Source organism: Bubalus bubalis, chromosome 9, assembly GCF_019923935.1.
Source record: "Bubalus bubalis isolate 160015118507 breed Murrah chromosome 9, NDDB_SH_1, whole genome shotgun sequence".
NCBI lineage: Eukaryota > Metazoa > Chordata > Mammalia > Artiodactyla > Bovidae > Bubalus > Bubalus bubalis.
This window is the reverse complement of record NC_059165.1, coordinates 61,358,267-61,379,343: the sequence shown is the minus strand read 5'-3', so window position 1 is coordinate 61,379,343 and position 21,077 is coordinate 61,358,267. Positions and strand designations below refer to the sequence as shown.

General features: G+C 47.8%; 4 protein-coding genes across 16 annotated transcripts in view; 3 read left to right on the top strand and 1 right to left on the bottom strand.

Annotated features, from left to right (window-relative positions):
- The window catches only part of CDC25C (cell division cycle 25C), a 36,177-nt gene extending 33,551 nt beyond the window's left edge, over nucleotides 1-2,626 (bottom strand). Inside the window, exons 1-4 of one of the 7 annotated variants that reach the window (XM_006070850.3) lie at nucleotides 2,457-2,626; nucleotides 2,147-2,357; nucleotides 1,549-1,757; nucleotides 544-653 (exon numbers count right to left, since the gene is read on the bottom strand). In XM_006070850.3, the coding sequence (XP_006070912.1) occupies nucleotides 544-653; nucleotides 1,549-1,745 (307 nt within the window). In that variant the 5' untranslated portion in view covers nucleotides 1,746-1,757; nucleotides 2,147-2,357; nucleotides 2,457-2,626. Of the gene's footprint in view, nucleotides 1-543; nucleotides 654-1,548; nucleotides 1,758-2,146 lie in introns of all 7 variants that reach the window. The other 6 variants (XM_044947613.1, XM_006070852.3, XM_006070848.3 and 3 more) reach the window with 6 other exon arrangements.
- Nucleotides 2,627-2,902: 276 nt separating this feature from the next.
- LOC102400824 (oocyte-specific histone RNA stem-loop-binding protein 2) lies at nucleotides 2,903-7,076 on the top strand. 3 transcript variants are annotated; one of them, XM_044947617.1, is made up of 6 exons: nucleotides 2,903-3,110; nucleotides 4,109-4,204; nucleotides 4,311-4,415; nucleotides 5,397-5,540; nucleotides 5,683-5,791; nucleotides 6,602-7,076. In XM_044947617.1, exons 1-5 carry the CDS (start codon nucleotides 3,094-3,096, stop codon nucleotides 5,777-5,779), a joined length of 459 nt encoding a protein of 152 aa, XP_044803552.1. In that variant the 5' UTR covers nucleotides 2,903-3,093; the 3' UTR covers nucleotides 5,780-5,791; nucleotides 6,602-7,076. The 3 variants fall into 3 exon arrangements, with proteins under 3 accessions (XP_044803552.1, XP_044803553.1, XP_006070909.1); XM_044947618.1 differs by having other exon boundaries at nucleotides 2,903-3,210; nucleotides 4,124-4,204; XM_006070847.3 differs by having other exon boundaries at nucleotides 2,904-3,110; nucleotides 4,124-4,204.
- A 145-nt stretch (nucleotides 7,077-7,221) lies between these two features.
- Nucleotides 7,222-17,355, top strand: FAM53C (family with sequence similarity 53 member C). 3 transcript variants are annotated; one of them, XM_044947616.2, is made up of 6 exons: nucleotides 7,222-7,561; nucleotides 7,745-8,016; nucleotides 10,870-11,099; nucleotides 11,477-11,534; nucleotides 12,674-13,458; nucleotides 14,386-17,355. In XM_044947616.2, exons 3-6 carry the CDS (start codon nucleotides 11,022-11,024, stop codon nucleotides 14,641-14,643), a joined length of 1,179 nt encoding a protein of 392 aa, XP_044803551.1. In that variant the 5' UTR covers nucleotides 7,222-7,561; nucleotides 7,745-8,016; nucleotides 10,870-11,021; the 3' UTR covers nucleotides 14,644-17,355. The 3 variants fall into 3 exon arrangements, with proteins under 3 accessions (XP_044803551.1, XP_025148414.1, XP_006070908.1); XM_025292629.3 differs by lacking the exon at nucleotides 7,745-8,016; XM_006070846.4 differs by lacking the exon at nucleotides 7,222-7,561 and having other exon boundaries at nucleotides 7,620-8,016.
- A 3,003-nt stretch (nucleotides 17,356-20,358) lies between these two features.
- The window catches only part of KDM3B (lysine demethylase 3B), a 57,363-nt gene continuing 56,644 nt past the window's right edge, over nucleotides 20,359-21,077 (top strand). For 2 of the 3 annotated variants that reach the window (XM_006070842.4, XM_044948559.2), the window contains exon 1: nucleotides 20,359-20,608. In XM_006070842.4, coding sequence (XP_006070904.2) covers nucleotides 20,411-20,608 — 198 coding nt within the window. In that variant the 5' untranslated portion in view covers nucleotides 20,359-20,410. The remainder of the gene's footprint in view (nucleotides 20,609-21,077) is intronic. The other variant, XM_025292624.3, reaches the window with a different exon arrangement.

The following is a 21,077-nucleotide window of genomic DNA, read 5'->3' as shown; positions in this document are numbered from 1 at the left end:
ATGTACCATGGTACAAGTTCATGGAAACTTGAAAATCTGTATGTGTCACATAAAGGAAAATTTCTCGGAAATAGTGCATTATGCTAACCTACAGAGATTTCTTTCATCAGAAGAAAGGAAAATTTATCACTCAGGAAATATGAACTTAGAACAAATACTAAAATGGTTGACTAGTAAAACACATTCCTTTGGGGTACACACCCTGTAAAAACACATAAGAATTAGTTGACAAAGCATTTCTTTATGTTGGCTTCTTTGTCTCTGCTGAAATTAGACTGAGGCATAAAACTTTTTATCTTTAACTACCACTTTCATTCCCACAATCAATCAACAAAATATTCCTTCTTGTCTAACTTTCTCAATGCAAAGTGACTCCTATTCGGGTCAATTCTCTTCCCATTGGCTGAATTATTCTTCTCAAAAATCCTCTAGGTACTCGAAGAACTCCATCCTCAAGGCTCTCTATCTACATTTACCACCTTCCATCTCTATCATACTACTGTCCTCTCCCCTAACAATTATTCCTTCCCTTGAGGCCTTTACCTCCCTTTTCCCTACCAGTTTCATCAAGGTCTGCAGAAGCAGTAAGCTGAGTGGCAGACATCTCCCCGCTGCTAAGATTCGAAAGATCAAGGCAACGTTTTGGGGTTCCTCTGTTGAGACATAATAATACATCAAGATTCCAACTGGGTTATTATATCCTAAAAGGCAAAGATCACATTATCCTCTTCATTTGAAATACCTGTTCCTGACTACCACATAAAACAGTCTTCAAATAAATCTAATTGATTTTTGGAAACATGTCAGACTAGGCTGAGAAAAATCGCCACCTTTTCTCTACTCCAATAATACCTCATTTTCTCCTCCTCAACATGTTGAATCAAGGTAATTTAAGAAAATGGCTGAGGTGGGTCTTGACTCCTCATCTTTTGCCCTGAGCACCATGAGCACCATGAGCACACAGATTTTATTTCTCCCTGGAGTCTTCAGTACTACTCTGACTTCCAACTTTGCTGGCTAGTTGAGGCATCAGAGTATGGCATTACCAGAATTTAAAGTACAATAGGGGCTTCCCTGGTGGGTCTGTGGTAAAGACTCCATCTGTCAATGCAGGAGATGTGGGTTAAATCCCTGGGTTGGGAAGATCCCCTGGAGAAGAAAATGGCAACCCACTCCAGTATTACTGCCTGGGAAATACCATGGACAGAGGATCCTGGCGGTCTACAGCCCATGGAGTTGCAAAAGAACTGGGCACTAGCAACTAAACAACAAGAAAAGTAATGTTGACTGTAGTACTTATAAAATGACAACTTATATAATGCAATAGTTTTCAAAGACTTTCCTCATCATTTGATTCTATATGATCGTAGTAAGATAGTAAGGGATTATTATTTCTATGTTACAGAAAAAAAGCCTTAGACTCAAAACTGTCAAATGTTTAGTCAAGGACAGTAACTTAACCCTTATCTCTGAACCAGGATAATTTTTTAAAAGCCCAAAAACTGTTTAGAAGAGCAAAGGAGATGTGAAAAGAAAAAGTAGATTTACCCAGACAAAATGCTTAGGTTTGCAGAGTCACCAAAAAGTTTCTTCTCCACTGGAGTTGTAGGGAGTTCTGAACTGATGGAAAAGGAAGCATCTCTCTCAAGGAGCAGGTTTAATATCTTCCTCTGATTGGACCTAAAACTAGGTCCTGAGGCAAGGCTTCCCTCCTCTCTTTTGGATGAGAAGAATTCTGCAGACATGGTCTCCGAGTTCTAAGAAAAAACAAAATCTAGCTAAGAGACGAGGCTTCCCAGATGGCTCAGCGGTAAAAGAATCCGCCTGCCAATGCAGGACACGTGGGTTGAATCCCTGGGTGGGGAAGATCCCTTGGAGGAGGAAATGGCAACCCTCTCTAGTATTCTTGTCTGGGAAATCCCATGGACAGAGGAGCCCGGTGGACTGCATGCAGTCGGACTCTACTAAACAACCATAAGAGAGTGAAAACGTCACCTACACAACCTCCTCCACCCTTTACAGTTGCGACCAAGTGAACCAGTATTGGAGAAGGGGGCAGTCCCAAACGGTGAATCACAGATTGGCCTGAAGGTGAAATAGCACTTGCCGGAAGTGGCTTGGCCTTTCCATTGGAATCTTAACTTACCGAAAGGCAACCTCAGGGTTTTGAAGATGAAATTAAAAGAAGCCTTTGACTTGTTAGGGGCCACACAGTTCATGACTCCCGACAGGAAGGAACTCAGGTCTCCTAACTCGCGATAATGCCTGTTTTGTCCACCTAAACACCGTTCGCGAGGCCCGTGATTCTGTGGAGGGCACAGCTCCAGGCTTACCGCAGGTTTGAGTCCGAGACTTGCCTTCAGGAGGAATGAAAGTAAGCAGGGAAATCAGACACAAGCGAAGATTCTAGAAGAACTAAAGACAAATCTGAGGTAACTGAGGCGATTTAACCATACATCTATGCCTCTCGACCAGATAGGCCAGGTTCGGGTTTCGCCGCTTCTCTCAGCAGAAGGTTGAAGTTACAGCCTAAGAGTAAGATTAACAGCCAAAAGCCTTGACCATTCAAACCTTCCGCCTTCCCAAAAACCTATCACGCTCGCCTCAGAACCGCGTCAGCCTATCTCCGCGCACCCGCCTAGACCCGCTGAGCCAATCGTTTGCCTCCTACATTACCGGGGGCGTGAGCTGTTCGGAAGGAGGTTTGCCCCGCCCCACAGGCCAGCAGGCTTCCGATTAGGCCACCAGTTTTGGGCCAGCCCCTAGCTAAGCCCCGCCCCATTGGGAGCTTGGCGCCTCATTGGCTCTTCCTCTGGCCAATCACCACACCCTTTCTGAGCTCTCCTTTCCTTCGGCCCCCTCAGCCCCTTCAACCCCGGGACATTTAAATTGCACCTTGCTAGCGACGACCACTTAGCAGCAGCAGCAGCGACCACCACTCCCTAGGATAATACCTGCAGGAATTCATTTATGTGGGAGGGTGTTTTAAATGGGTTGTGTTTTTTCCCCTTCTTTCTCGTGCCGTTACGTGGACCTTTCCTTATTTTTGCTAGCCTTCCCCTATAGATGGAACATTAGCAGCCAGTGTGGCAGATGTTGCGGCAAGACAGGTGTGTGTATTTATGATGAGTAGCACTGGCCCCTTCCAAGAGCTTTCCTGGGTCCGTGACCCTTTTAAGCGCGCAGCATCTGAGACACTATGTTTGTGAGGTAAAAGAAATTTCTTTTCAAGGAAAGTAGAATCATCTCATGGCATAATCCTTATCAGAGTCCAAAGGATCCTAAACTTTGGTTGTTTATGGGTATTTGAACATTGACTAGGTGGTTATTACTGTTAAGTCGTTCAGTTGTGTCTGACTCTTTGGGACTCCATGAACTGCAGCACGCCAGGCTTCCCTGGTCCTTCACCATCTTCTGCAGTTTGCTCAAACTCATGTTCCTTGAGTCAGTGATGCTATCCAACCATCTCTCTCAACCTCTGTCTAGACGGTATTAAGAATTTATTATTAATGTTAGGGATTTGCTTTTAAATAATCCTGTGGGAGTGGTGGTGAGTATAGATGAAACAAGATTGGCCATGAGTACTGGGTCACGGGTAACTAGGAGGTCCATGATATCCAGTAATCTCAAAGTTTAATCTTTATACTAATCACCTGTGGATCTTGCTAAAATGCATACTCTGGTTCAGTTGATCTGGTTACCAAGATTCTACACTTCTAACAAGTTCTCAGCTGATGCTAATGCAGCTGGTCCGGGGATCAAACTTTGAGTAGCAGAGAATTATGCTATTATCGTTGCATATTTGAAATTTTCCATAATAAAAAATGTTTAAAATAACCTTGGAAGCTCTTTAAAATATAACTTACCAAAATGATAATTCAATAGGTCTAGAGTGGGGCTGAGGAATTATCAAGGCACCCATAAGCTACCCATAGAAATGGCTTACAGACCACACTTTGAGAAACAAATTAGAAATGCAACCTTTATCTTTGAGAGACAGTGAGTTAGGAATACAACCTTTATCTGGTGCCAGGATCTTGGTAGTGTAGTGGCTGAGAGGTATAGTATAGTTAGCTGGGTTTTATCCTAATACCCTTTTCATCTGTAGAATTTGCTTCCCCAGAAAGAAGGTGTGTGAAGAGTCTTTATCCTCCAAGATGGAGATGATGAGTGTGGGAGTCAGTACAGAGCCCTGCCATGCCAGGTAAGTGTGACAATCAGGCTGGAGATTAAGGGAATGTAGGAAGAGCTGGTTTCTGCTTTGATGACTATCATAACACTTCATGGGACCACTGTCTATGTCTTTATAGGTGGGAGCTAGAGACAGATGCAACTGTTCTACAGCGGCGGCAAAAGCAGATAGATTATGGCAAGCGCACACCTGGTTACCAGTGCTTTCTGCAGCAGGTCCCCAAGTGAGTGCAGTTGTGGGTAGTCACAAAGAGTGTCAACCACATGGTATTTGTTCAATGTCAGGTGATGGAAAGATACTAAAATCTGAATGCTTCCACAAAGTTGCAACATTACTAAATTATCCTGTAATCTAGTCCCCCAAATAAATTTCCAAGATTTTTTTTTTCAAAAGGAACAAGTTATACTTGGCCTATAAGACTTCTCAAAGCTCTATTCATGTTTGCTAATAAATTTTTTTTCTTCCATTTTCACCTCATGCCTCCATGTGCGTGTATGATAAGTTATTTCAGTTGGGGATTTGCTTTTTAAATAATCCTGTGGGAGTGGTGGTGAGTATAGATGAAACAAGATTGGCCATGAATACTGGGTCATGGGTAACTAGGACGCTATGGACCCCAGCCCCAGGGGATTCCCTCTGTCCGTGGGATTCTCCAAACATGAATATTGGAGTGGGTTGCCATGCCCTCCTCCAGGGGATCTTCCTGACCCAGGGATCAAAGCTGCATTTCTTACATCTCCTGCATTGGCAGGAGGGTTCTTTACTACTAGTGCCACCTGGGAAGGCCCATGCCTCCATCTGACTGTTAATTACAACATACCTGCCTAATTACTTGTAAGCTTACAAGCATATATACAAATTAATGAATGAAAAGGTAGAATATGTTTTAAAGAGATGTCAAATACTTTCTTCTGTATCTATCTTGACTAGTGAGGGAATTGGAATATCTAATTTAGCTTACCCAGAAGAAAGAATATTAGAGAGTTGGGAAGTTTGATGTTTAATCTAATTTAAACATTTTCTTTGAATTAAGGACATTGCTCTTACCTCATTCTCAGAAAATCCCTAATGAGTCTCCTAATTCACCATAATGGAGAAGGCAATGGCAACCACTCCAGTACTCTTGCCTGGAAAATTCACCATAATAAGCAATAAGCTGTGCCCCTTGGCCTTGACCCTAGTCTGACACATTTGTCATTGCCAGGGCACAGCGACAGCCAGGACTTCACCCTCAAACACCAAACAAGAACAGGAGGTACAGCCGTCGCTCCTGGGATGCCCAGATCAGGAAGTGGAGAAGAGCCCTACATTCCTGGGACCCTCCCAGCCAGCCTCTGCAGGCTGAGGGGTGTGTGCACTATTCCTTGTTCCTTCCTTGAGTGGTGGACTAAGCCTTATCTCTCCCCACTTTGCAGAAGTTTCACTTTCACTGGCTGAAAAGGGAGAGCCTGACTGAAGTGCACATTTCTCTGACTCTGCTGCCTTCCTAGGTGTGGAATGGACAATCCCTTAGAGCCAATGGATTCCACCCCTTTGGATGACTGGCTCCAGGTCCTGGAACCCTCAGAGAATCAGGATGAAGACTAGGAGGGAGCCCAGGTAGTATCCTCTGCTGAAACCCACTGGAGCAGGGTCAGAGATGGGATCTAGCCCAGGAGGTCACAATTATGATAGGGTTCAAGGTAGTAGCCCAAGAACAAAAGAAGGAAAATGGAACAGCAGGGGGAAAAATACGCAGAACGTGAGTAAAAAAAAAAAACAAACAAAAAACCTTGAACCAAAAGTGGCATAAAGAGATCTAGTTGTAGTTAGAAATGGGGAAGAGGCTGGGCTGCACTGGGGACACTTTTATACTTGATGAAATGGGTGTCATTTTCCTTTGAATCAAGACCTGAAATTTGACTTGCAGGGTTTGGTTGTTTTAAGTGTTTCAGTTTCTTTCAATGTTTTGCAAATGTGCCAATGCTAACTTCTTATACTCAATCACTTATCTTTAGTAAGCATGATATTTTATTATTAAGTAAAAAGGGAGATTTACCTAGTGGTGAAGACCAAGGGCTTTAGAGTCTCAGACAGCTTTTTAATATGACCACTGTCCACCACATGGGTAGCTACTTAACCTCTCTTGCTGTTTCATCTGTCAAACAAGGAAATTTTCTCTCATTTGATGATTGTAAACAAAAATGAGAATACATATTTAAAGTATGCAGCACGGTGCCTGGCACATAAGCGCTCCATAGCAGCAATTACTGGAAACCGTTTCTTCTACACTTCATGGTCCCTGCCCCTTCTTTTGCCAAGGGGAAATGTGCAGGGCAAACAAATGTGCAGTGTATCTCCCATCATAACCCCCTGCTCCGCGTATTTTCTTGATAAGTACCTCACTTTCTCTTTACTCTTCTTTTTCAGTTTGCAGATTTGGTCACTCCTGCCTTCCCTGTCTTTCTGAGGAAGATCCCCACCATTGCCTCTACCTTTGAGCTGGTCACAATTACTTATCTGTCCCAGACTTCAGTGGTGCATAAAATATTTAGGGAAAACGTGTCTTTCAGGGGACTTCTTGCTGAATGTAATAGTGAAGATTACTTGCAGTACTTCTACTTTTCAACTGATTAAAAATCTAAAACTCTGTCCCACAAAGAGATCATAACCCGAAGGCATTGTTTAAAACCTCTCCTTTTCCCATGTTTTACCCTCTGTCTAAACCTTCTTTGATAGCTGATACTCAAATTTACTTAAGAGCCAGAAACCACCTAGCTGTTCCACAACCTCTTCACCTACCAACTGCTACATTCAGTCTCTTCAAAAAGGACTTAAACTTTGGCTGAGTAGAAGGTAGTGGTAGCGATGGAGATTTAATAAAAGGTGGTTTCTTCTTCCTGAAGAGGAAATATAGCGCTATCAATATCTTTTCCCCCAGCGACCTGTTTCCTCCCTCCCAGAAAGGTTTAAAGAAAGTGGTCCAGCTGTAACCACCGTACTTTCCCTTCTCCCCCCTCCCCCACGCAAGCAACTGAACCGCCTATGATGTCATAATCACAATCCCATTACCTCATCCTGCTGGGGGGTGGGGGCATAGAGAGAGGAGAAGGATTGAACAGCCCTGGGCCCTCGTCGGATTTACAGTATTTTGAGTGACAGCTAACTACACAAACAAGTGGAAACGGCCCGCAACCGTTACAGGTCCTGGGTTTATAAGGTTCGAGCCGATCCGGCAGCTGGAAGAGGGGCTCCTGGGACTCAGAGCAGGCCCTAATCGGCGCTTGGACTACGCCTCCCAGAAGCCTTCACGACACGGACGGGTCCTCTGCTGGGGGAAGGGGAATTCCTTCAGAGCGGAGGCCGTAGAGAGTGGGGGCAGGAAAACAGGTGAGAGGAACCCTGGCTAATTCCGTTATGCTGCCGAAATCGAGTTGGGGGCCGTACGTGGGCAGATGTAGTAACAGAGGGCGGGGGCAATGGCTTTGTTTACCTTCGACCAACACGGCCTCCCCCGCGGGTTTCGAGATTTGCGTTCGACTGGCCCAGTCCACCTTCTGCAATATTTTGCAGGGGGTGACTTCCTAGGGAGGAAACCACCCTCATCGCTAAATCAAAGAGCCCGGCCTCTTTCCGACGGCGCTAGCCAAGAAAGACTTTGCGAGAAAAACGACGCAGGGCTCGAGCCTCCGCGGACGGTTGAGGGGGGTTCTCCCAACCCGAGCGATCCTTCCACTCTCCTCAGGGGCCCGTTGGTTCACGCCAGCGCCTTTTAAGGGCACCGTGGGGCGAACCGAGCGCTCAGAGCTGCTCCGGCCGCGGCCCTGGGAACTGGAGGAGCCGCGGTAGGTGGCGGAGGACAGGTGGCGCTGGGGCCTCGGGGCGGGCACCTAGACCGGTCCCTCCCTCCTTCCCTCTTTCCCCTCCCCCAGCCCGTCCGCCCGCGAGGCAGGGCCTTGCTGGCCGCCTCCGCGGGGAGAGCACGGGACCCGGTGGGGGAGGGGGTGGCGGAGTGTTAAGTCCCAGACCCTCCCGTTCCCTGTGTCCTGAGTTCGCTTCCCCGCGGCCAGATGATGGGAGCTGATTGGGAACAGGCGAGCGACAGCCCCCCTGAGCGTGCCCTGGCGCCCTCCCCCCCACCCCGAGGGGCTAGCGGACGCCCCATGCCCCACCCCGCGGGGACAGGCAGAGCAACCGATGGAGAGGATGAAGATTGGAGAGGGGGGCCTAGCCTTTTGCTTCTTCACTGGGGTGGGGGGAGGGGTGCTCCCACTTGTCACCCCTATGCCCACCGGTGCCATATGGAGAAAAAGCAGTCAGGTCCCCACATACCTGTTCGTGTGCCTCCCTGCCTCATGTTTTTCTTCAGTCTCCCCCAGAGCTGTGGGACTGGGACCTAGGGGGAAGGTCTCCAGGGGTTTTTGACTCTTTTCTTCCTTGGCCTAACTTGATCCCAGGTTCCAGCACAACCTCAGCATCCCTGAAACCCTTATGTCAGGGGTTACTGCCACCCAGTGGGGTGGGGGTCCAACCTTTATTTGAGGGACAGGTGATGGTGCAGAGAAAGCCTGGATTGAGAGTTGGGCCTGGTGGGGTTTGAGGGAGGGCCTAGCGGCCTGCTGCTCTGTGTTGGGCTTAGCCCCATGCCAGTTGTTAAGCTGAGAAGTTTTAACTTGTTTAGTGAACGTTCAGGGCTGTCTGTGCCCCTCAGATGCACAAAATGGAAGGGGAAGGAAGGCGGCAAGAGAGGGCTTCTTACACTTCTTTCTCTGCCTGCCTGAGAAAGAGGAGGCCCCTCGCGGAGCTGGTTTGCCTTCTTTTGTGTCCTGGTTTGATTCCTTATGGCTTCCGTTCTGTTCCCCCTTTCAGCCTGGCCTGTTTTAGGAAACTCAGACTGAAAGTATCAGTTGCGTGGTGGTAGTTGCATTGTTCTAATTACTGCTGTGTGTGGCCACATCCCAACAATTAAAATGCAGAAAAACACAAAATCACTCTCTTGATCCCAGAGAGGGCTGGAAGTTTGCTATTTGGCCAAATGCCTCATGAAAACCTTGAAAGAGTTTGCTTTATTCCCTGCTCCTCATGGCTGGTCAGCCTGAGGCCTGGGGTCTCTGGGGGTAAAAGCCTGCCTTAGGTTTCCTCTCTGGTTGGTCTTTGAGGGCAGAGTTAAGAAACCAAGAGCAGAAGTGATACAAGCTTTAGCTTCTCCTACAAGAATGGGGGAAGCGGCTGAAGGGAGTGCTCAGGAAACTGGAACTTCAGGGTGGTAATAATAATTATGCATGAAAATGTTATTTAACTATAGTGGTGGTTGACTTCTCCTGCCTCCTTTTTGCCTAAACTCCAAGTACATCGAAGTGTGTTTCTTTGCTTCTCTTTGTGGTCTGCCTCCCTCTGAGGTGGAAATGGAGTAGAGAGGATTCCCGTCCCCCCTCCCTTTTTTTTGGCCAGGGTTGAAAGTTATCTGCCCTCAAGGTCAAGCCTTTTGGGCTTTTCTTGGCATGTGAGTGAGGGAGGTTGATACCCAGCCAAATAAATCAACCCAATTGCCTTCTTCATCTTAATATTATCACTTGTAGCACCCTGAGGCTTTATAGAGCAACAAATAGGAAGGGTGAGAAACAGCAGTCTGTGTGGACTTCTGATTTGTTCAGGCCAAGTGGTATACTTCTTATGTTTGATATTTTGCATTATTATATTATCCCTGTGACAGATTAAGATTATTTTGCCCATTTTTCATATGGGTAAACTGAGGGAAAGAAAAGTTTGATGATTTGCCAAGACCATGACAGCGAATCGGATCCAGATTTGATTTCTTGATAGTTTGTTCTCTTTGCTAGCAAATGCTACTTACACTGTCTGATTGCTGTCTGCCTGCTGGTCATTTCTGGGAATAGGCAGAACAGTATGGAAATGTTAGATTAACTTCCCTTCCTCCGTTGATTGAGGTCCCTCAGGCAATTGTGTGGGCTTGAAGCCTGTTCTCTGATAGAATTAGTTTGCTTCTACTGTAATTGACCATGAGAAAGAGTCTTGATTAATTGTATTCATGGTCTTTGAGTCAAATCAGGCTAAAAACTTAGTTGAATGAAGTTAGAGTTGTTGTTTTTAACATCTGTAGAGTTGAAATGTGAATGGAATTACCCTGGTAGCATTTTCTTGTCTTCGTATAAGAGAATATGTACAGTATCTGTTGGAGAACAATAATATCAGCTGTTGAGGGTAAAGGAGAATATAATACCTTGTTTACTCTGGTTTGAAGTAGAAAGTCATTCCTATAACCACTGCACTGTTACTATTTCTGTAGTTTAGGAAGAGGCTACCTCTTCTTGCTTTTGACTGGAAGATAAAATATTGGACTAATCAGGATGGAGATAACAATGTAGGCATTTCTCTCATCTGAGCTTGTGGTGCTGGTATTTTGGGTAGGCAGAGCAGAGCACGAACCAGGTTAGGAGTGGCAAATAGGTTTCAACTTGCTTGCTAACTCCATTTTATTATACTGGTTATCCGGAGTGCCAAGTTGAGACTGTTTCTGAGGCTATGTTTAGGCTTAGCCGGAAAGAGCTGTGATCAGTTAATGATGTGTGCCAGAGGCCTGACATAGGGATGCTGGGGTATGTGTGCCTTGCATTTTCCATCTCTGGAGTAGGTACATCTCTAATATCACTTGGGGCTGATCCATCTGTAATTGGCAGACTCAGCAGGCATGACTGGAGAGGGAAGTCCCAATGGTGCTAGAATGGTGCTGCAGTGGCAGAAGACAGCTCACGAGTGAGGTCTGGAAGAACAACAGGGAAGACATCCATCATTTGCTCCAAAGTGTGCAAGTCAAATCCCGGGGAGAATCATGATAACCCTGATCACTGAGCAGCTACAGAAGCAGACTCTGGATGAGCTGAAATGCACACGCTTCAGCATCAGTCTGGTAAAAGACAGTCTTCCCACTTCTCTAAGACCCCCTTGCCCTTTCTTAGGCTATTTGTTGTTACTACTTCAGCCTTGTCCTGTGTTGTATGAATTATCGTACTTGTACTAGATGTGCCCACTAAAGGCTCAAAACCCAGCCCAAAAGGAAGAGGGCAGGGATTTTTTTTACTGTTAAGAGAAGGGCCACTAAAATTTGGGTGGAGAAGGGTTTGCTATACTGGAAGATGTGAATTATTTTACTAACTTTGAGAGGATAAGAGAACACTTAGATGTCCCTAATATCCCTATAGCCCATGAATTGCAGGGGGGAGCTGAAAGGGCTTCCTGGAACTCTGTCCTGATGTTGAATCATGATGGATATTCTGTGTCTCTTAGCCTTTGCCTGATCATGCAGACATCTCCAACTGTGGGAACCCTTTCCAGCTTGTGTCTGGTAAGACATTATGTGTACATTTGTGTGTATGCCATGCCTCCATCCACATGTTTCTTTTATTGGTTTTCCATAACCAGGTCTAACTAGCCTGCCTCCACAATTTTCTTACCAGGGTCAGCTTCTGAGATTGGTGCTTGTCTCCATTTTATTGCACCAGTATGGGAGTTATCTGTTTACCTTGCTCTTATTCTAGCCTTGTAGGAACTTTTGTAATCTAATTTTTTGAGTAGGGAATACAGTCACATTTCAAATTTTTTTAAATAGGAAAAGTGTTAATCTGAAAAAAGTCCCCCTTCCTTTTCTATCTACCTAGCTTCTATCACCTCCCTAAAAGTAATTCCTGTTATTAGTTTCTTGTCTATTCAACCAGAGTTTTGTTTTTGTTTTTTTACAAATAGAAGCAAATTTAAATTTTTTTTATTCCCACTCTTTTAACACAAAAGGTTGCATTCTGTATATTTGGAACTTTCTTTTTAAACTAATCATAATAAGGCTAGAAGATCTGACCATATAAGTATGTTGAGTGTTTCCCTGTGGGTGGCCAGACCCAGAGGAACACAAGCACCATCAAAGGCTTTTCCCACTGTACCCTCCCCACCCTTGCCTTCACTAGGAAAACAAATGATCTCTTACCTGCTTGATCACCCTGTCTTGGTGCTTTGACACATAGGAAAGGTAAAGGCTAAGGACGGAGAGTGTAGGCCAGGTTTCCGCAATTCAGGGCTTGGGGGTTGGGGGGGCAAAGAGCTCGGTGGAGTGGAGTGAAAGATGAGCATGGCACACACACCTTTGCTTCTCTTGACTCTTTGACAGGGATTCGCAGGCAGTTTATGATTCTATATTTTTAGTTTCAGGTGGTTCCTCATAACGGAGGCACTATACTCTGCTGGGTAAAAGACCTAGCTTTAGCATCGGACAAATCTGGTTCTGAACCCTGCTTTGGTCATTTGATTCCTGTATAACTGTTGGCAAGTTACGGAACTTCTCTCATCTGTGAAATGGGGGTAGTGATAGTACCTAACTCATGAAGTTTAGGGGAAACCTCACATAAAGTGCTCACTATGTTTTGTAGCACATAGTAAGCTTTTGAAAATATATTAGCTATCATTAATTCCATCTTTATTATGAATGCCTTCCAGAAGGTGCTTCCTGGAGGGGCCTGCCCCACTGTTCCTGTGCCGAGTTCCAGGATAGCCTCAACCTCAGCTACCACCCCTCAGGCTTGAGCCTGCACCTCAGACCACCCAGCCCAGGAAGTTCCCCACAGGAGCAGTCCCTCTCCCAAGTCCTAAGCCCTGAGCCCCCAGACCCAGAAAAGCTTCCTGTGCCCCCTGCCCCTCCATCTAAGAGGCACTGCCGCTCACTATCAGTGCCCGTGGACCTGTCTCGCTGGCAGCCAGTGTGGCGGCCCGCCCCCTCCAAGCTGTGGACTCCCATCAAGCACCGGGGCAGTGGTGGAGGGGGTGGGCCACAGGTGCCTCACCAGAGCCCCCCGAAGCGGGTCTCCAGCCTCAGGTTCCTCCAAGCTCCCAGTGCCTCTTCTCAATGTGCCCCAGCCCACAGACCCTACAGCCCCCCTTTCTTCAGCCTAGCCCTAGCCCAGGATTCCTCTCATCCCTCTGTCGCCTCCCCGCAAAGTGGCTCCTGGGAGAGTGATGCTGAGTCCCTGTCACCTTGCCCACCCCAACGCCGCTTCTCCCTGTCACCCAGCCTGGGCCCACAGGCAAGCCGCTTCTTGCCCTCTGCCCGGAGCTCCCCTGCATCCTCCCCAGAGCTGCCCTGGCGACCTCGAGGCCTGCGCAATCTTCCCCGAAGCCGCTCACAGCCTTGTGATCTTGATGCCCGCAAAGCTGGGGTCAAGCGGCGCCATGAGGAGGACCCTCGGCGGCTGCGGCCTTCCTTGGACTTTGACAAGATGAATCAGGTGGGACTGGCAAGACCAGGGAAGCTAGGATGGGAGTAGCGACTGTTCCATTTTCACTTGTAAGGTGTCCTCTAGCTCCGGGCCCTCCTGACATGGCCTCTCCTGGCACTCCTGTCTGCCTGAGCCTTGGCTAAGGGTGGTCTACCATCTCAATTTGCCCAGGATTATCCTGGTTTTAGCATTGAAAGTCCTGTGAAATTCCTCAGTTCTGGGAGTTGCAGAGAAACTTAGTGGACCCATGTTAAACCTTCCAACAGAGATCCCAGATTGTCCTACCGGAGGCATCTTCCCTCTTTATGCATGGCTCAGAAAAGCCCCATCATTAGTGCCCTGCCCCTTCTCATGCAAGGCTGGTTTTGTCCCTTGCCCTTCACTGCTTCACGTGGGCCTGGGAGGGCTTAAGCAAAATAGGCTGCTGCATCATTCATTCACTCAACAAATGTTTTTTGTCTTCTCAGTATGAGTACAGTTGTTGTAGGCACTTGCCCACTCTTTTCATATTCTTCCTTCTAGACCACTGGGTCATAAACCGCTTTGAGAACTTACTCACTTATTCATAGTCATTCGTTCAAGCAGTCAACAAATGTTATTGAATACCTACTATGTAACAGACTCCCGACTAGGCACTGGCAATATAGGAGTGAAACAAGCCGTCAGTCAGTACTCCTACATACATGAAGTTTATAAACAGGCTTCTAATCTTGAATCTGATAGAAACTATGGGCTCTTTTCCTCAAAAAAATATGCATGTACACTGAATTTTCAAAATTTTATCTGGGAGTTCATGACCTCACCCTAACCCATAGGACTCCTGCTTTCAAGGGTAACCAAGAGGGGTACTTTGAAATACAGCTTGGGCAGGGTTCTCTGGGAAGTTAACATCTCTCTTTGCCTTAATTTTGTTTGTTTGTTTGTTTTGTTTGACAGAAACCATACTCAGGAGGTCTCTGTCTCCAAGAAACAGCCCGGGAAGGCAGCAGTATCTCTCCACCGTGGTTCATGGCCTGCAGCCCCCAACCCCTCTCTGCTTCCTGCAGCCCCATTGGGGGTTCCTCCCAGGTGCTGAGTGAAAGCGAAGAGGAAGAGGAGGGGGCCGTGCGGTGGGGGCGGCAGGCGCTAAGCAAGCGGACACTGTGCCAGCAGGACTTTGGGGACCTGGACTTGAATCTGATTGAGGAGAACTAAAACTGAGAGGCTACTTCCTGGGGCCACACAGACTGACTCTCTTATGGCTACTAACAAGTGTCGAGGTCCCAAGGCCGGGGGCCCAGCCTGGGAATGGGGGTGAATGGAGGGCTCCGACTCAGGGCAGCCGGAAATCTTCTCGCTCCAGGAAGCTCGACTATGCCGAGAGACTGGCCGGGACAAGATAAACGGAGCTGGTGGCGGGAGGGACAGCCCCAGAGCAGACCCTTCCCATGGCGGCCCTGAGTGTGAGTATCCCTGCCACCGAGAAAGCAATGGGCAGGGACGGAAGGGGTCTGCCGACCCCAGCTCGGGGAATTTCACTAGCCCCTTTGCTTCAAAGGGCACTTGTGTCTTAGAATTTGGCCAGGGTGGGGGGTTCATTCAGCCTCCTTGGAGAAATTGTGTGAGAGTGTGTGAGTGCATGAGAGTGCTCGAGGAAAGGTGTGTTTGGGTAGCTTTAGGGAAGGAAGGCAGTTGAAACCTAACAGCAGAGCACTACAGTACTCCCAGGATCTTGGGTTTTCACGGGACAGTAGGCTTGTTCTAGGAGTCGGGGTTCTAAGGAGCTCTGGAAGCAAGCTTGTAATCTGTTAGCAACAGTGGCTCTGCAAAGGATTCTATTTGGGGGTCCTCAACTAATGGTCTTTTTCTCAGGCCCACACCTCCCCTAGATAGATCTAGTATTGGCTGGAGAGGGCGCTGCATATTGATTCTGAGCTGGCTTTTTTTTTCTTATCAGATTGCCAAGGCTGGATACAAGTTGCCTATCTCACTCACTAAGTAGATGCAAGCACATGTGGGCAATTAAGGCAGGGCTGAAGGGCTCCATCTCTTTCTTTCCCTTCCTACTCATGGGACCTCTTGTCCCTCTTACTTTCTGCCCTTTGAGGGTCAATAAGAAGGAAGGAAGCCCCTGTATGGAGGCTGACCTGCAGCAGAAGTAGTGTTCAGTCCCCAGCAGGCATAGGTGAGTGCACCCCAGCACTGCCCTTTGGAAGCAGACTGTAGAGAAACTTATTATAAGATCCAGGCCTAGCCATTTTTTCTGAGTTGGTTGAGAAAGAGGAAGGGGATGTCAGCATTTACTAGTTTGCTCATCTTCCACTCCTGCCAGGAAATGTTTATTTGCCTCTAATTGGCCCTTAGAGACCTCAGGGAGGTTGAGGCTCACTGAGGGATTGGCTGAGGATGTGTAAAGCAGACTGTGAGAAGCAGCTGGGAGTTTGTTGTTGCTGGATTGAATTTCTTTTATTGTTTCACACCCACAACTTGGGCCCAGCAACAGGTCTCAGTGGCCACACTGATGGGTTTAAGGATTTCAGAAGCTCTATAGGGCTGGCTCCAGGGGAGATGGATACTGAAGTTGCCGCCATAATGGCTTTTGAGGCTTTGTCCAGCTTTGCTTAGACCCTGCAGGACCAAATTAGACCTGCCCTTCCTGTTTATTGGAAGAAGGGCATTTTCCCAGGGTTTTGTAGGAACCAGTTGCTCATGTTAGGAAAGAGGACCTATGTGTTTTCTTCCTTATGGATTTGAACCTATGGTTTTCTGGGTCTCCCACATGCTGGACAGGAGCATCAGTGAGGCCCTAGCATCCTTGCCTCCACTCCCGAGGAGATGGATATGTCTTCTTCAGCCTCCTGCCTTTAGAGGTTCTACCCCTCCAGGACTCCTTCCCTTCACCTGCTAGTTTGCACGAGTTACCAGTGAGCTACCAGGTCTGTAGGGGCCTGAGAGAGGTTCTCTGGAGAATCCAAGGAAACTGTGAGCCCAGGAGTTGCCCCTCCTTGGTTTTATCCCTCCCCTTTCTCTTCTCTCTCTTTAGGCCACAATTTCCCTGGTGCCAGCTTCTTTTCCTCCTGGGCCATCCTCATGCCTGGCCTCTCTGCTGCAGATTGTGCCAGCTTACAATAGGCCACTGGTAATGTCAGGGGGTTCTCTGCAGGCCCAAAGCTGAAGAAGTGAGGGCAATAATTTCTGCCTCCACCCTGGCTTCCTCAAAGCCCTAGGGCACCATCCCTAAGGGAGAAGGTCTATAGATGCCATATTTGAATTCCATTACTTTAAGATCTGGAAAGTTAAACTAGCTGGAACTATTGTTTTGCTTCCTAATCTAAGTACCTGTGGCCCTTGGACAAGCCTTTTCGAGAAGTGGTTTATTTTGCTTTACATGGTAGATCTGTTCCAACAGTTCTGTATAAACCAAATGCTATTTTTTCAAAGCATTTGGACTGCTGACCATTTAAAAGCAGCCTGTGATTGCTTCTTTTGTAAAGCAAGCAACCTCCCTCTACTTTAGCTGTTTTGACAATTTGGATTTTCACATATTGGGCTTACCCAGAGTGGAACACACCTCTGCAGTGGTTGACCCTGGGTAGACATCTGCATCTGTGTTGTGTGTGTGGTGTGGCTGATCAGTAGGTGAGTATTCCTGCGTGTGTGAGTGAAGCCACTCCCAGGCTGGTGCTCTCCTCCTGTGCCCGGTGACTGCCCACTGGCAGCTCCAGCTGCCCTTCACTCCCACCTGCTGCCAAAGTCCCTGTGCTAATGGGATTACAAATACAAAAAGTGGAAAAAATTTTTCGTAAACTTTGTTTTATATTAAAAAAAAAAATCCATAAGTCTGTGTGTGTTAAACATGAGGTCCTGCCTCTGTGGCTGTGTTTGAAAAAATAAAGTTTTATTAGAATAATCCATTTTCCCAAGCAACCTTGTGTATTACAGTGTTGTCTTCCTTTCTTCACAAAGAAAGGCAAGGAGGAAGTGGGGAGAAGGCCGCCCGACTCTTCCAGCTGCTTCTTCTATGACATGGCTGAACTTTTGCCCCTTGAGGACAGTATTTGGTCCCTGGGCCCTTTGCAGCCACAGTAGTTATATCCTGTGACCCAGCTTCTGTTAAGACCTCAGTTATTTCTGGCAGTCTGATTTGGTCTCCTGTTTCCCTGGTACTTATACCCATCTCTTCTTACCTCCTGTCACTCTCACTTCCAGCAGGGTGAAGTCAAGTATTAATCCATTCTTCCTCCCTGAGAAATGCTAGATGGTGCAATTAGAAACTTGTCTAGAGTGGTTTGTAGGCTTTGGGAAGTATGGAGAAGGCATGATACGGACCTTGTCCAGGAGTGTCTTTTCAGAGTTTTCATACATTATGTTGTGGAGAGCTGGAGATAAAGTTGTCAAAATTCAAAGTCCAAAGACCTCAACAATTTCACCATCCTGAAAATACTGATTTTGGAAAACTACCCTAGCAGCAGAGCTGCTTTTTTGCTCTAGAAGGTGGTATTTTCCCTAATGCTTCAATTTGGACTGTTCATTTGCTGAAAGAAGCTGTGTGGCTCACTCTCTCTCTTTAGACCTTTCTATTCCACCCTTTCTTCTCCCTCCGTTAGCATTCTTCCAATGTGTGTGGGTGAAGTGTAGTTGCTTAGAGAGCCAGGCAGGAGCCTCTTGTCCCTAAGGCATAGCCTTTCTTTACCAGTTGTAGCACTGACTTGCCAGGCAGCAAGAAGAGTCAAGTTGCTTAGCCTCCGACCCAGTTTCCTGCTTCAAATTGGTGACACTCATCACTGAATACCAATGAAGTGTGCAAGAACACAGGATTGGCTTGACTACCTGGAGCAGGAACTTTAAGGGGATGAAAATACACCCTGAAAAGAGTGGGAGTTGTCACCTATCCTGGAAACAAAGTAAGAAGGGCTTGGAAGGGGGTAGGGCTATAGCATGTGGTTAAAGAATCTCAGAATCACAGGTTCGTTCTTTGTATAAAACTGCTGTTACGTTTCACCTACTGTTTGAGCAGGGTTAAGGCCTGAACATCTAAACTTACTTCCCTCTGCTTTTTTTCCTTTCTGGTCAGTTTTTTTGTTGGGTTTTTCTACTGTTTATTTTCTCTGAAGGCTAGTGTGACTTCATTTTCCATTGCTGAAGCACAAGAAAGAATATAAACTTTATGAGGGTTTTGTTTTATTCAGTGTTGTAACCCCAACACTTTGAAAACTTACTGGCTTATGAAAGTGTTGCCATATTTGTGAATTAATTTTTTTTTTTTATCTTTGCTTTCCCATTCCTGAGCTTAGGCACAAAGACACCACTTGTGTCTGGTGCTGTGAGAAGCTAGCTTTGGACAGTGGGACAGTAATAAGAGCTCCCCGTGAGAGAAAATCCCAGCAGTGAATTTTAATGGAAAATCTACAAGGCAGCTAGGTCATGTATGGATTCATCTCTCTTTCTCTCTTACCAATTACAATTTGTGAGGAGTGTGTTTTAAGAGGTGTCTCGGCCCAGAAAAACCAAGAAAAACTGAATCAGGCCTCAGGTTGGCTATGGAAAATGGACACTATAGGGAATAAGGAGAGGAAAAAATCCAAAGAAATGTTTCCTTGGTGCTCCATAGGGTTAGTTCTAGAATGGCTGCACTGGATGTTGTACTTTGACTGAAGCCAATAACTGGTACTCCCTCTGGCCCCCAACCTTTGCTACAAGGCAAGTAGATCAAAGGTAAAGAAGATTATGGACAGATTTCTGGGTAGGCACATAAGTCTGGAAAGAATGCTACTGCTCTTAATTGTCTGTGGGTCAGATCAGTGAAAGAAATGGGTACTTTTAGGGTAGTAATCATGGATTAATACCATACCTTTTCCTGGTTTGTATCTACTTCCATGTATACTCTGCATCCATAAGATTATGGAACTTGTGCTAGTCTCTAACGTGACCAATGTTAATGATTGAGATTTCTCATTGCCCAGTGTAAACAAAAATCTAGGCAAAAAATATCTCACTATCTCCCCTTCTCTACAGCCACTTTTCTGACAGGAGTATCAATCTTCCATGCCTGTGAATTCAGATAGGAGTGGTGGGGTTTTCTTTGTCCCCAGCTCCACTTATTTCCATGGTAAGATGTACTTTGGTCTCTTTCCAGTTCCCTTAAAAGTTGAATTGAGAAACACCTGGACTTAATAACATTGGCTGATTTGGAAGCAGGAAGAAGCTCCACTAGGATATGTCAGACTATTGAGATGTTGGAAGCACGTTGGCCTTCAGCCAATATAGAGTGGCATTATCATATACAATGGGTATAAAATGTTGGTCAATTGGAAAGGGACCTATGAAGTATTGGTAATATATAATGAAATGGTACCATGTTATGGACAAGTGAGAAGAAAGATATTGTGTCCCATGGACCAATGGGAAGTTTCCTAAAAGATAAGGACAGGAGGGTAGTGCCTATTTTCAGGCTTGGAAATCAATCAGGTACTGGGGCAGTAACTTCTTATCTCAGAATATCAATTCTCTAGGTAACTTGCCCCTCAGCCACCCACCCCAGTTAAAGTCTTTGGTATACTAGGAGGGTAAGCTAAAACCTCAGATAAAGGGGCCCCCTAAGGGCAATATGGCACCAGGATGGTGCCAAGGGAGACTTAAGGACCCGCCCACTTCCCCACCCCGGCCGAAATTGCAATTCCCCTCCCTGCCGCAGGGGGCACTGCAGGCCCCGGGGAGGTTGGGGCGGAGCACTGCGAGGGGCCCGGAGCTGCCGCCCCGCTCCGAAGCGCGGGGGGCGCTGTGCGGGGCCCGGGCTGCGGCTCCGCTCCCGGCCACGGGGGGCGCTGCGCGGCGCCGGTGGTTGGTGGTGGCTGTTGGGGGGGGTGGGGGGGAGCCGCGGCCGCGGGTGGTGCGGAGGGAGGCCTTGCGGGCGGATCGGGAGATCGGCGGCGGAGGTGGTGGGAGGCGGCGGGCGGGAGCACGGGTCCGGCCGGCCCTGGCGATGGCGGACGCGGCAGCCTCCCCGGTGGGCAAGCGGCTGCTGCTTCTGTTCGCGGACACCGCGGGCTCGTCCTCGGCCTCGGTCCCCGCGGCGGCAGCGGCGGCGGCGGGCGGAGATCCGGGGCCTGCGCTGCGCACTCGGGCCTGGCGGGCCGGCACTGTGCGGGCCATGAGCGGGGCGGTGCCCCAGGACCTAGCGGTGAGTGGCGGCCGAGGCGGGCACTCGAGGCCCGGGTTGCACGGCCTGCGGGCGGCCTCCCCGGGGGCCTTTGTGAGGGGGCGGTGGGGTGGAGGTGACCCAGTTCCGCGCCCCCAGATCTCCTCAGCGCCCCCCGCCGGCTCCTCAGCACCCCGAGCTCTGGCCAGCATGGCTTCCGCGTCGGGGTGCGCGCCCCGGTTTACCCCGGGGGGCAGCCAGGGCGCTAGGAAATGCTGCCTCCACCCGGCAGGCCCCGCCTCCTGAGCGACCCCTTTCTCAGCGTCCCCCCCAACACTCATAAGGAGCAGGCTCTAGCACCCTGGGTTCCGGGGCCCCTTAGAGTTCTGCCCGTGTGCCGCTGCCCCCTGGAAGAAGCGGACCTGTAGTCTCCAGCCTCTCGTGGGAGACCTGCGCCCTGTTCCCTTCTTCCCCGAGCCCCGAATGGGGCGGGAATGTGGGCACTTGTGGA

Bases quoted from the DNA above. Each gene is read 5' to 3' on its own strand.
- LOC102400824 (XM_044947617.1), top strand. The intron at 4,416-5,396 runs GTGAGTGCAGTT...TGTCATTGCCAG, and splicing joins TTTCTGCAGCAGGTCCCCAA to GGCACAGCGACAGCCAGGAC. The intron at 5,541-5,682 runs GTGTGTGCACTA...CTGCCTTCCTAG, and splicing joins CAGCCTCTGCAGGCTGAGGG to GTGTGGAATGGACAATCCCT.
- FAM53C (XM_025292629.3), top strand. From the start codon at position 11,022: ATGATAACCCTGATCACTGAGCAGCTACAGAAGCAGACTCTGGATGAG. The intron at 11,100-11,476 runs GTAAAAGACAGT...TGTGTCTCTTAG, and splicing joins CACGCTTCAGCATCAGTCTG to CCTTTGCCTGATCATGCAGA. The intron at 13,459-14,385 runs GTGGGACTGGCA...TTTGTTTGACAG, and splicing joins ACTTTGACAAGATGAATCAG to AAACCATACTCAGGAGGTCT.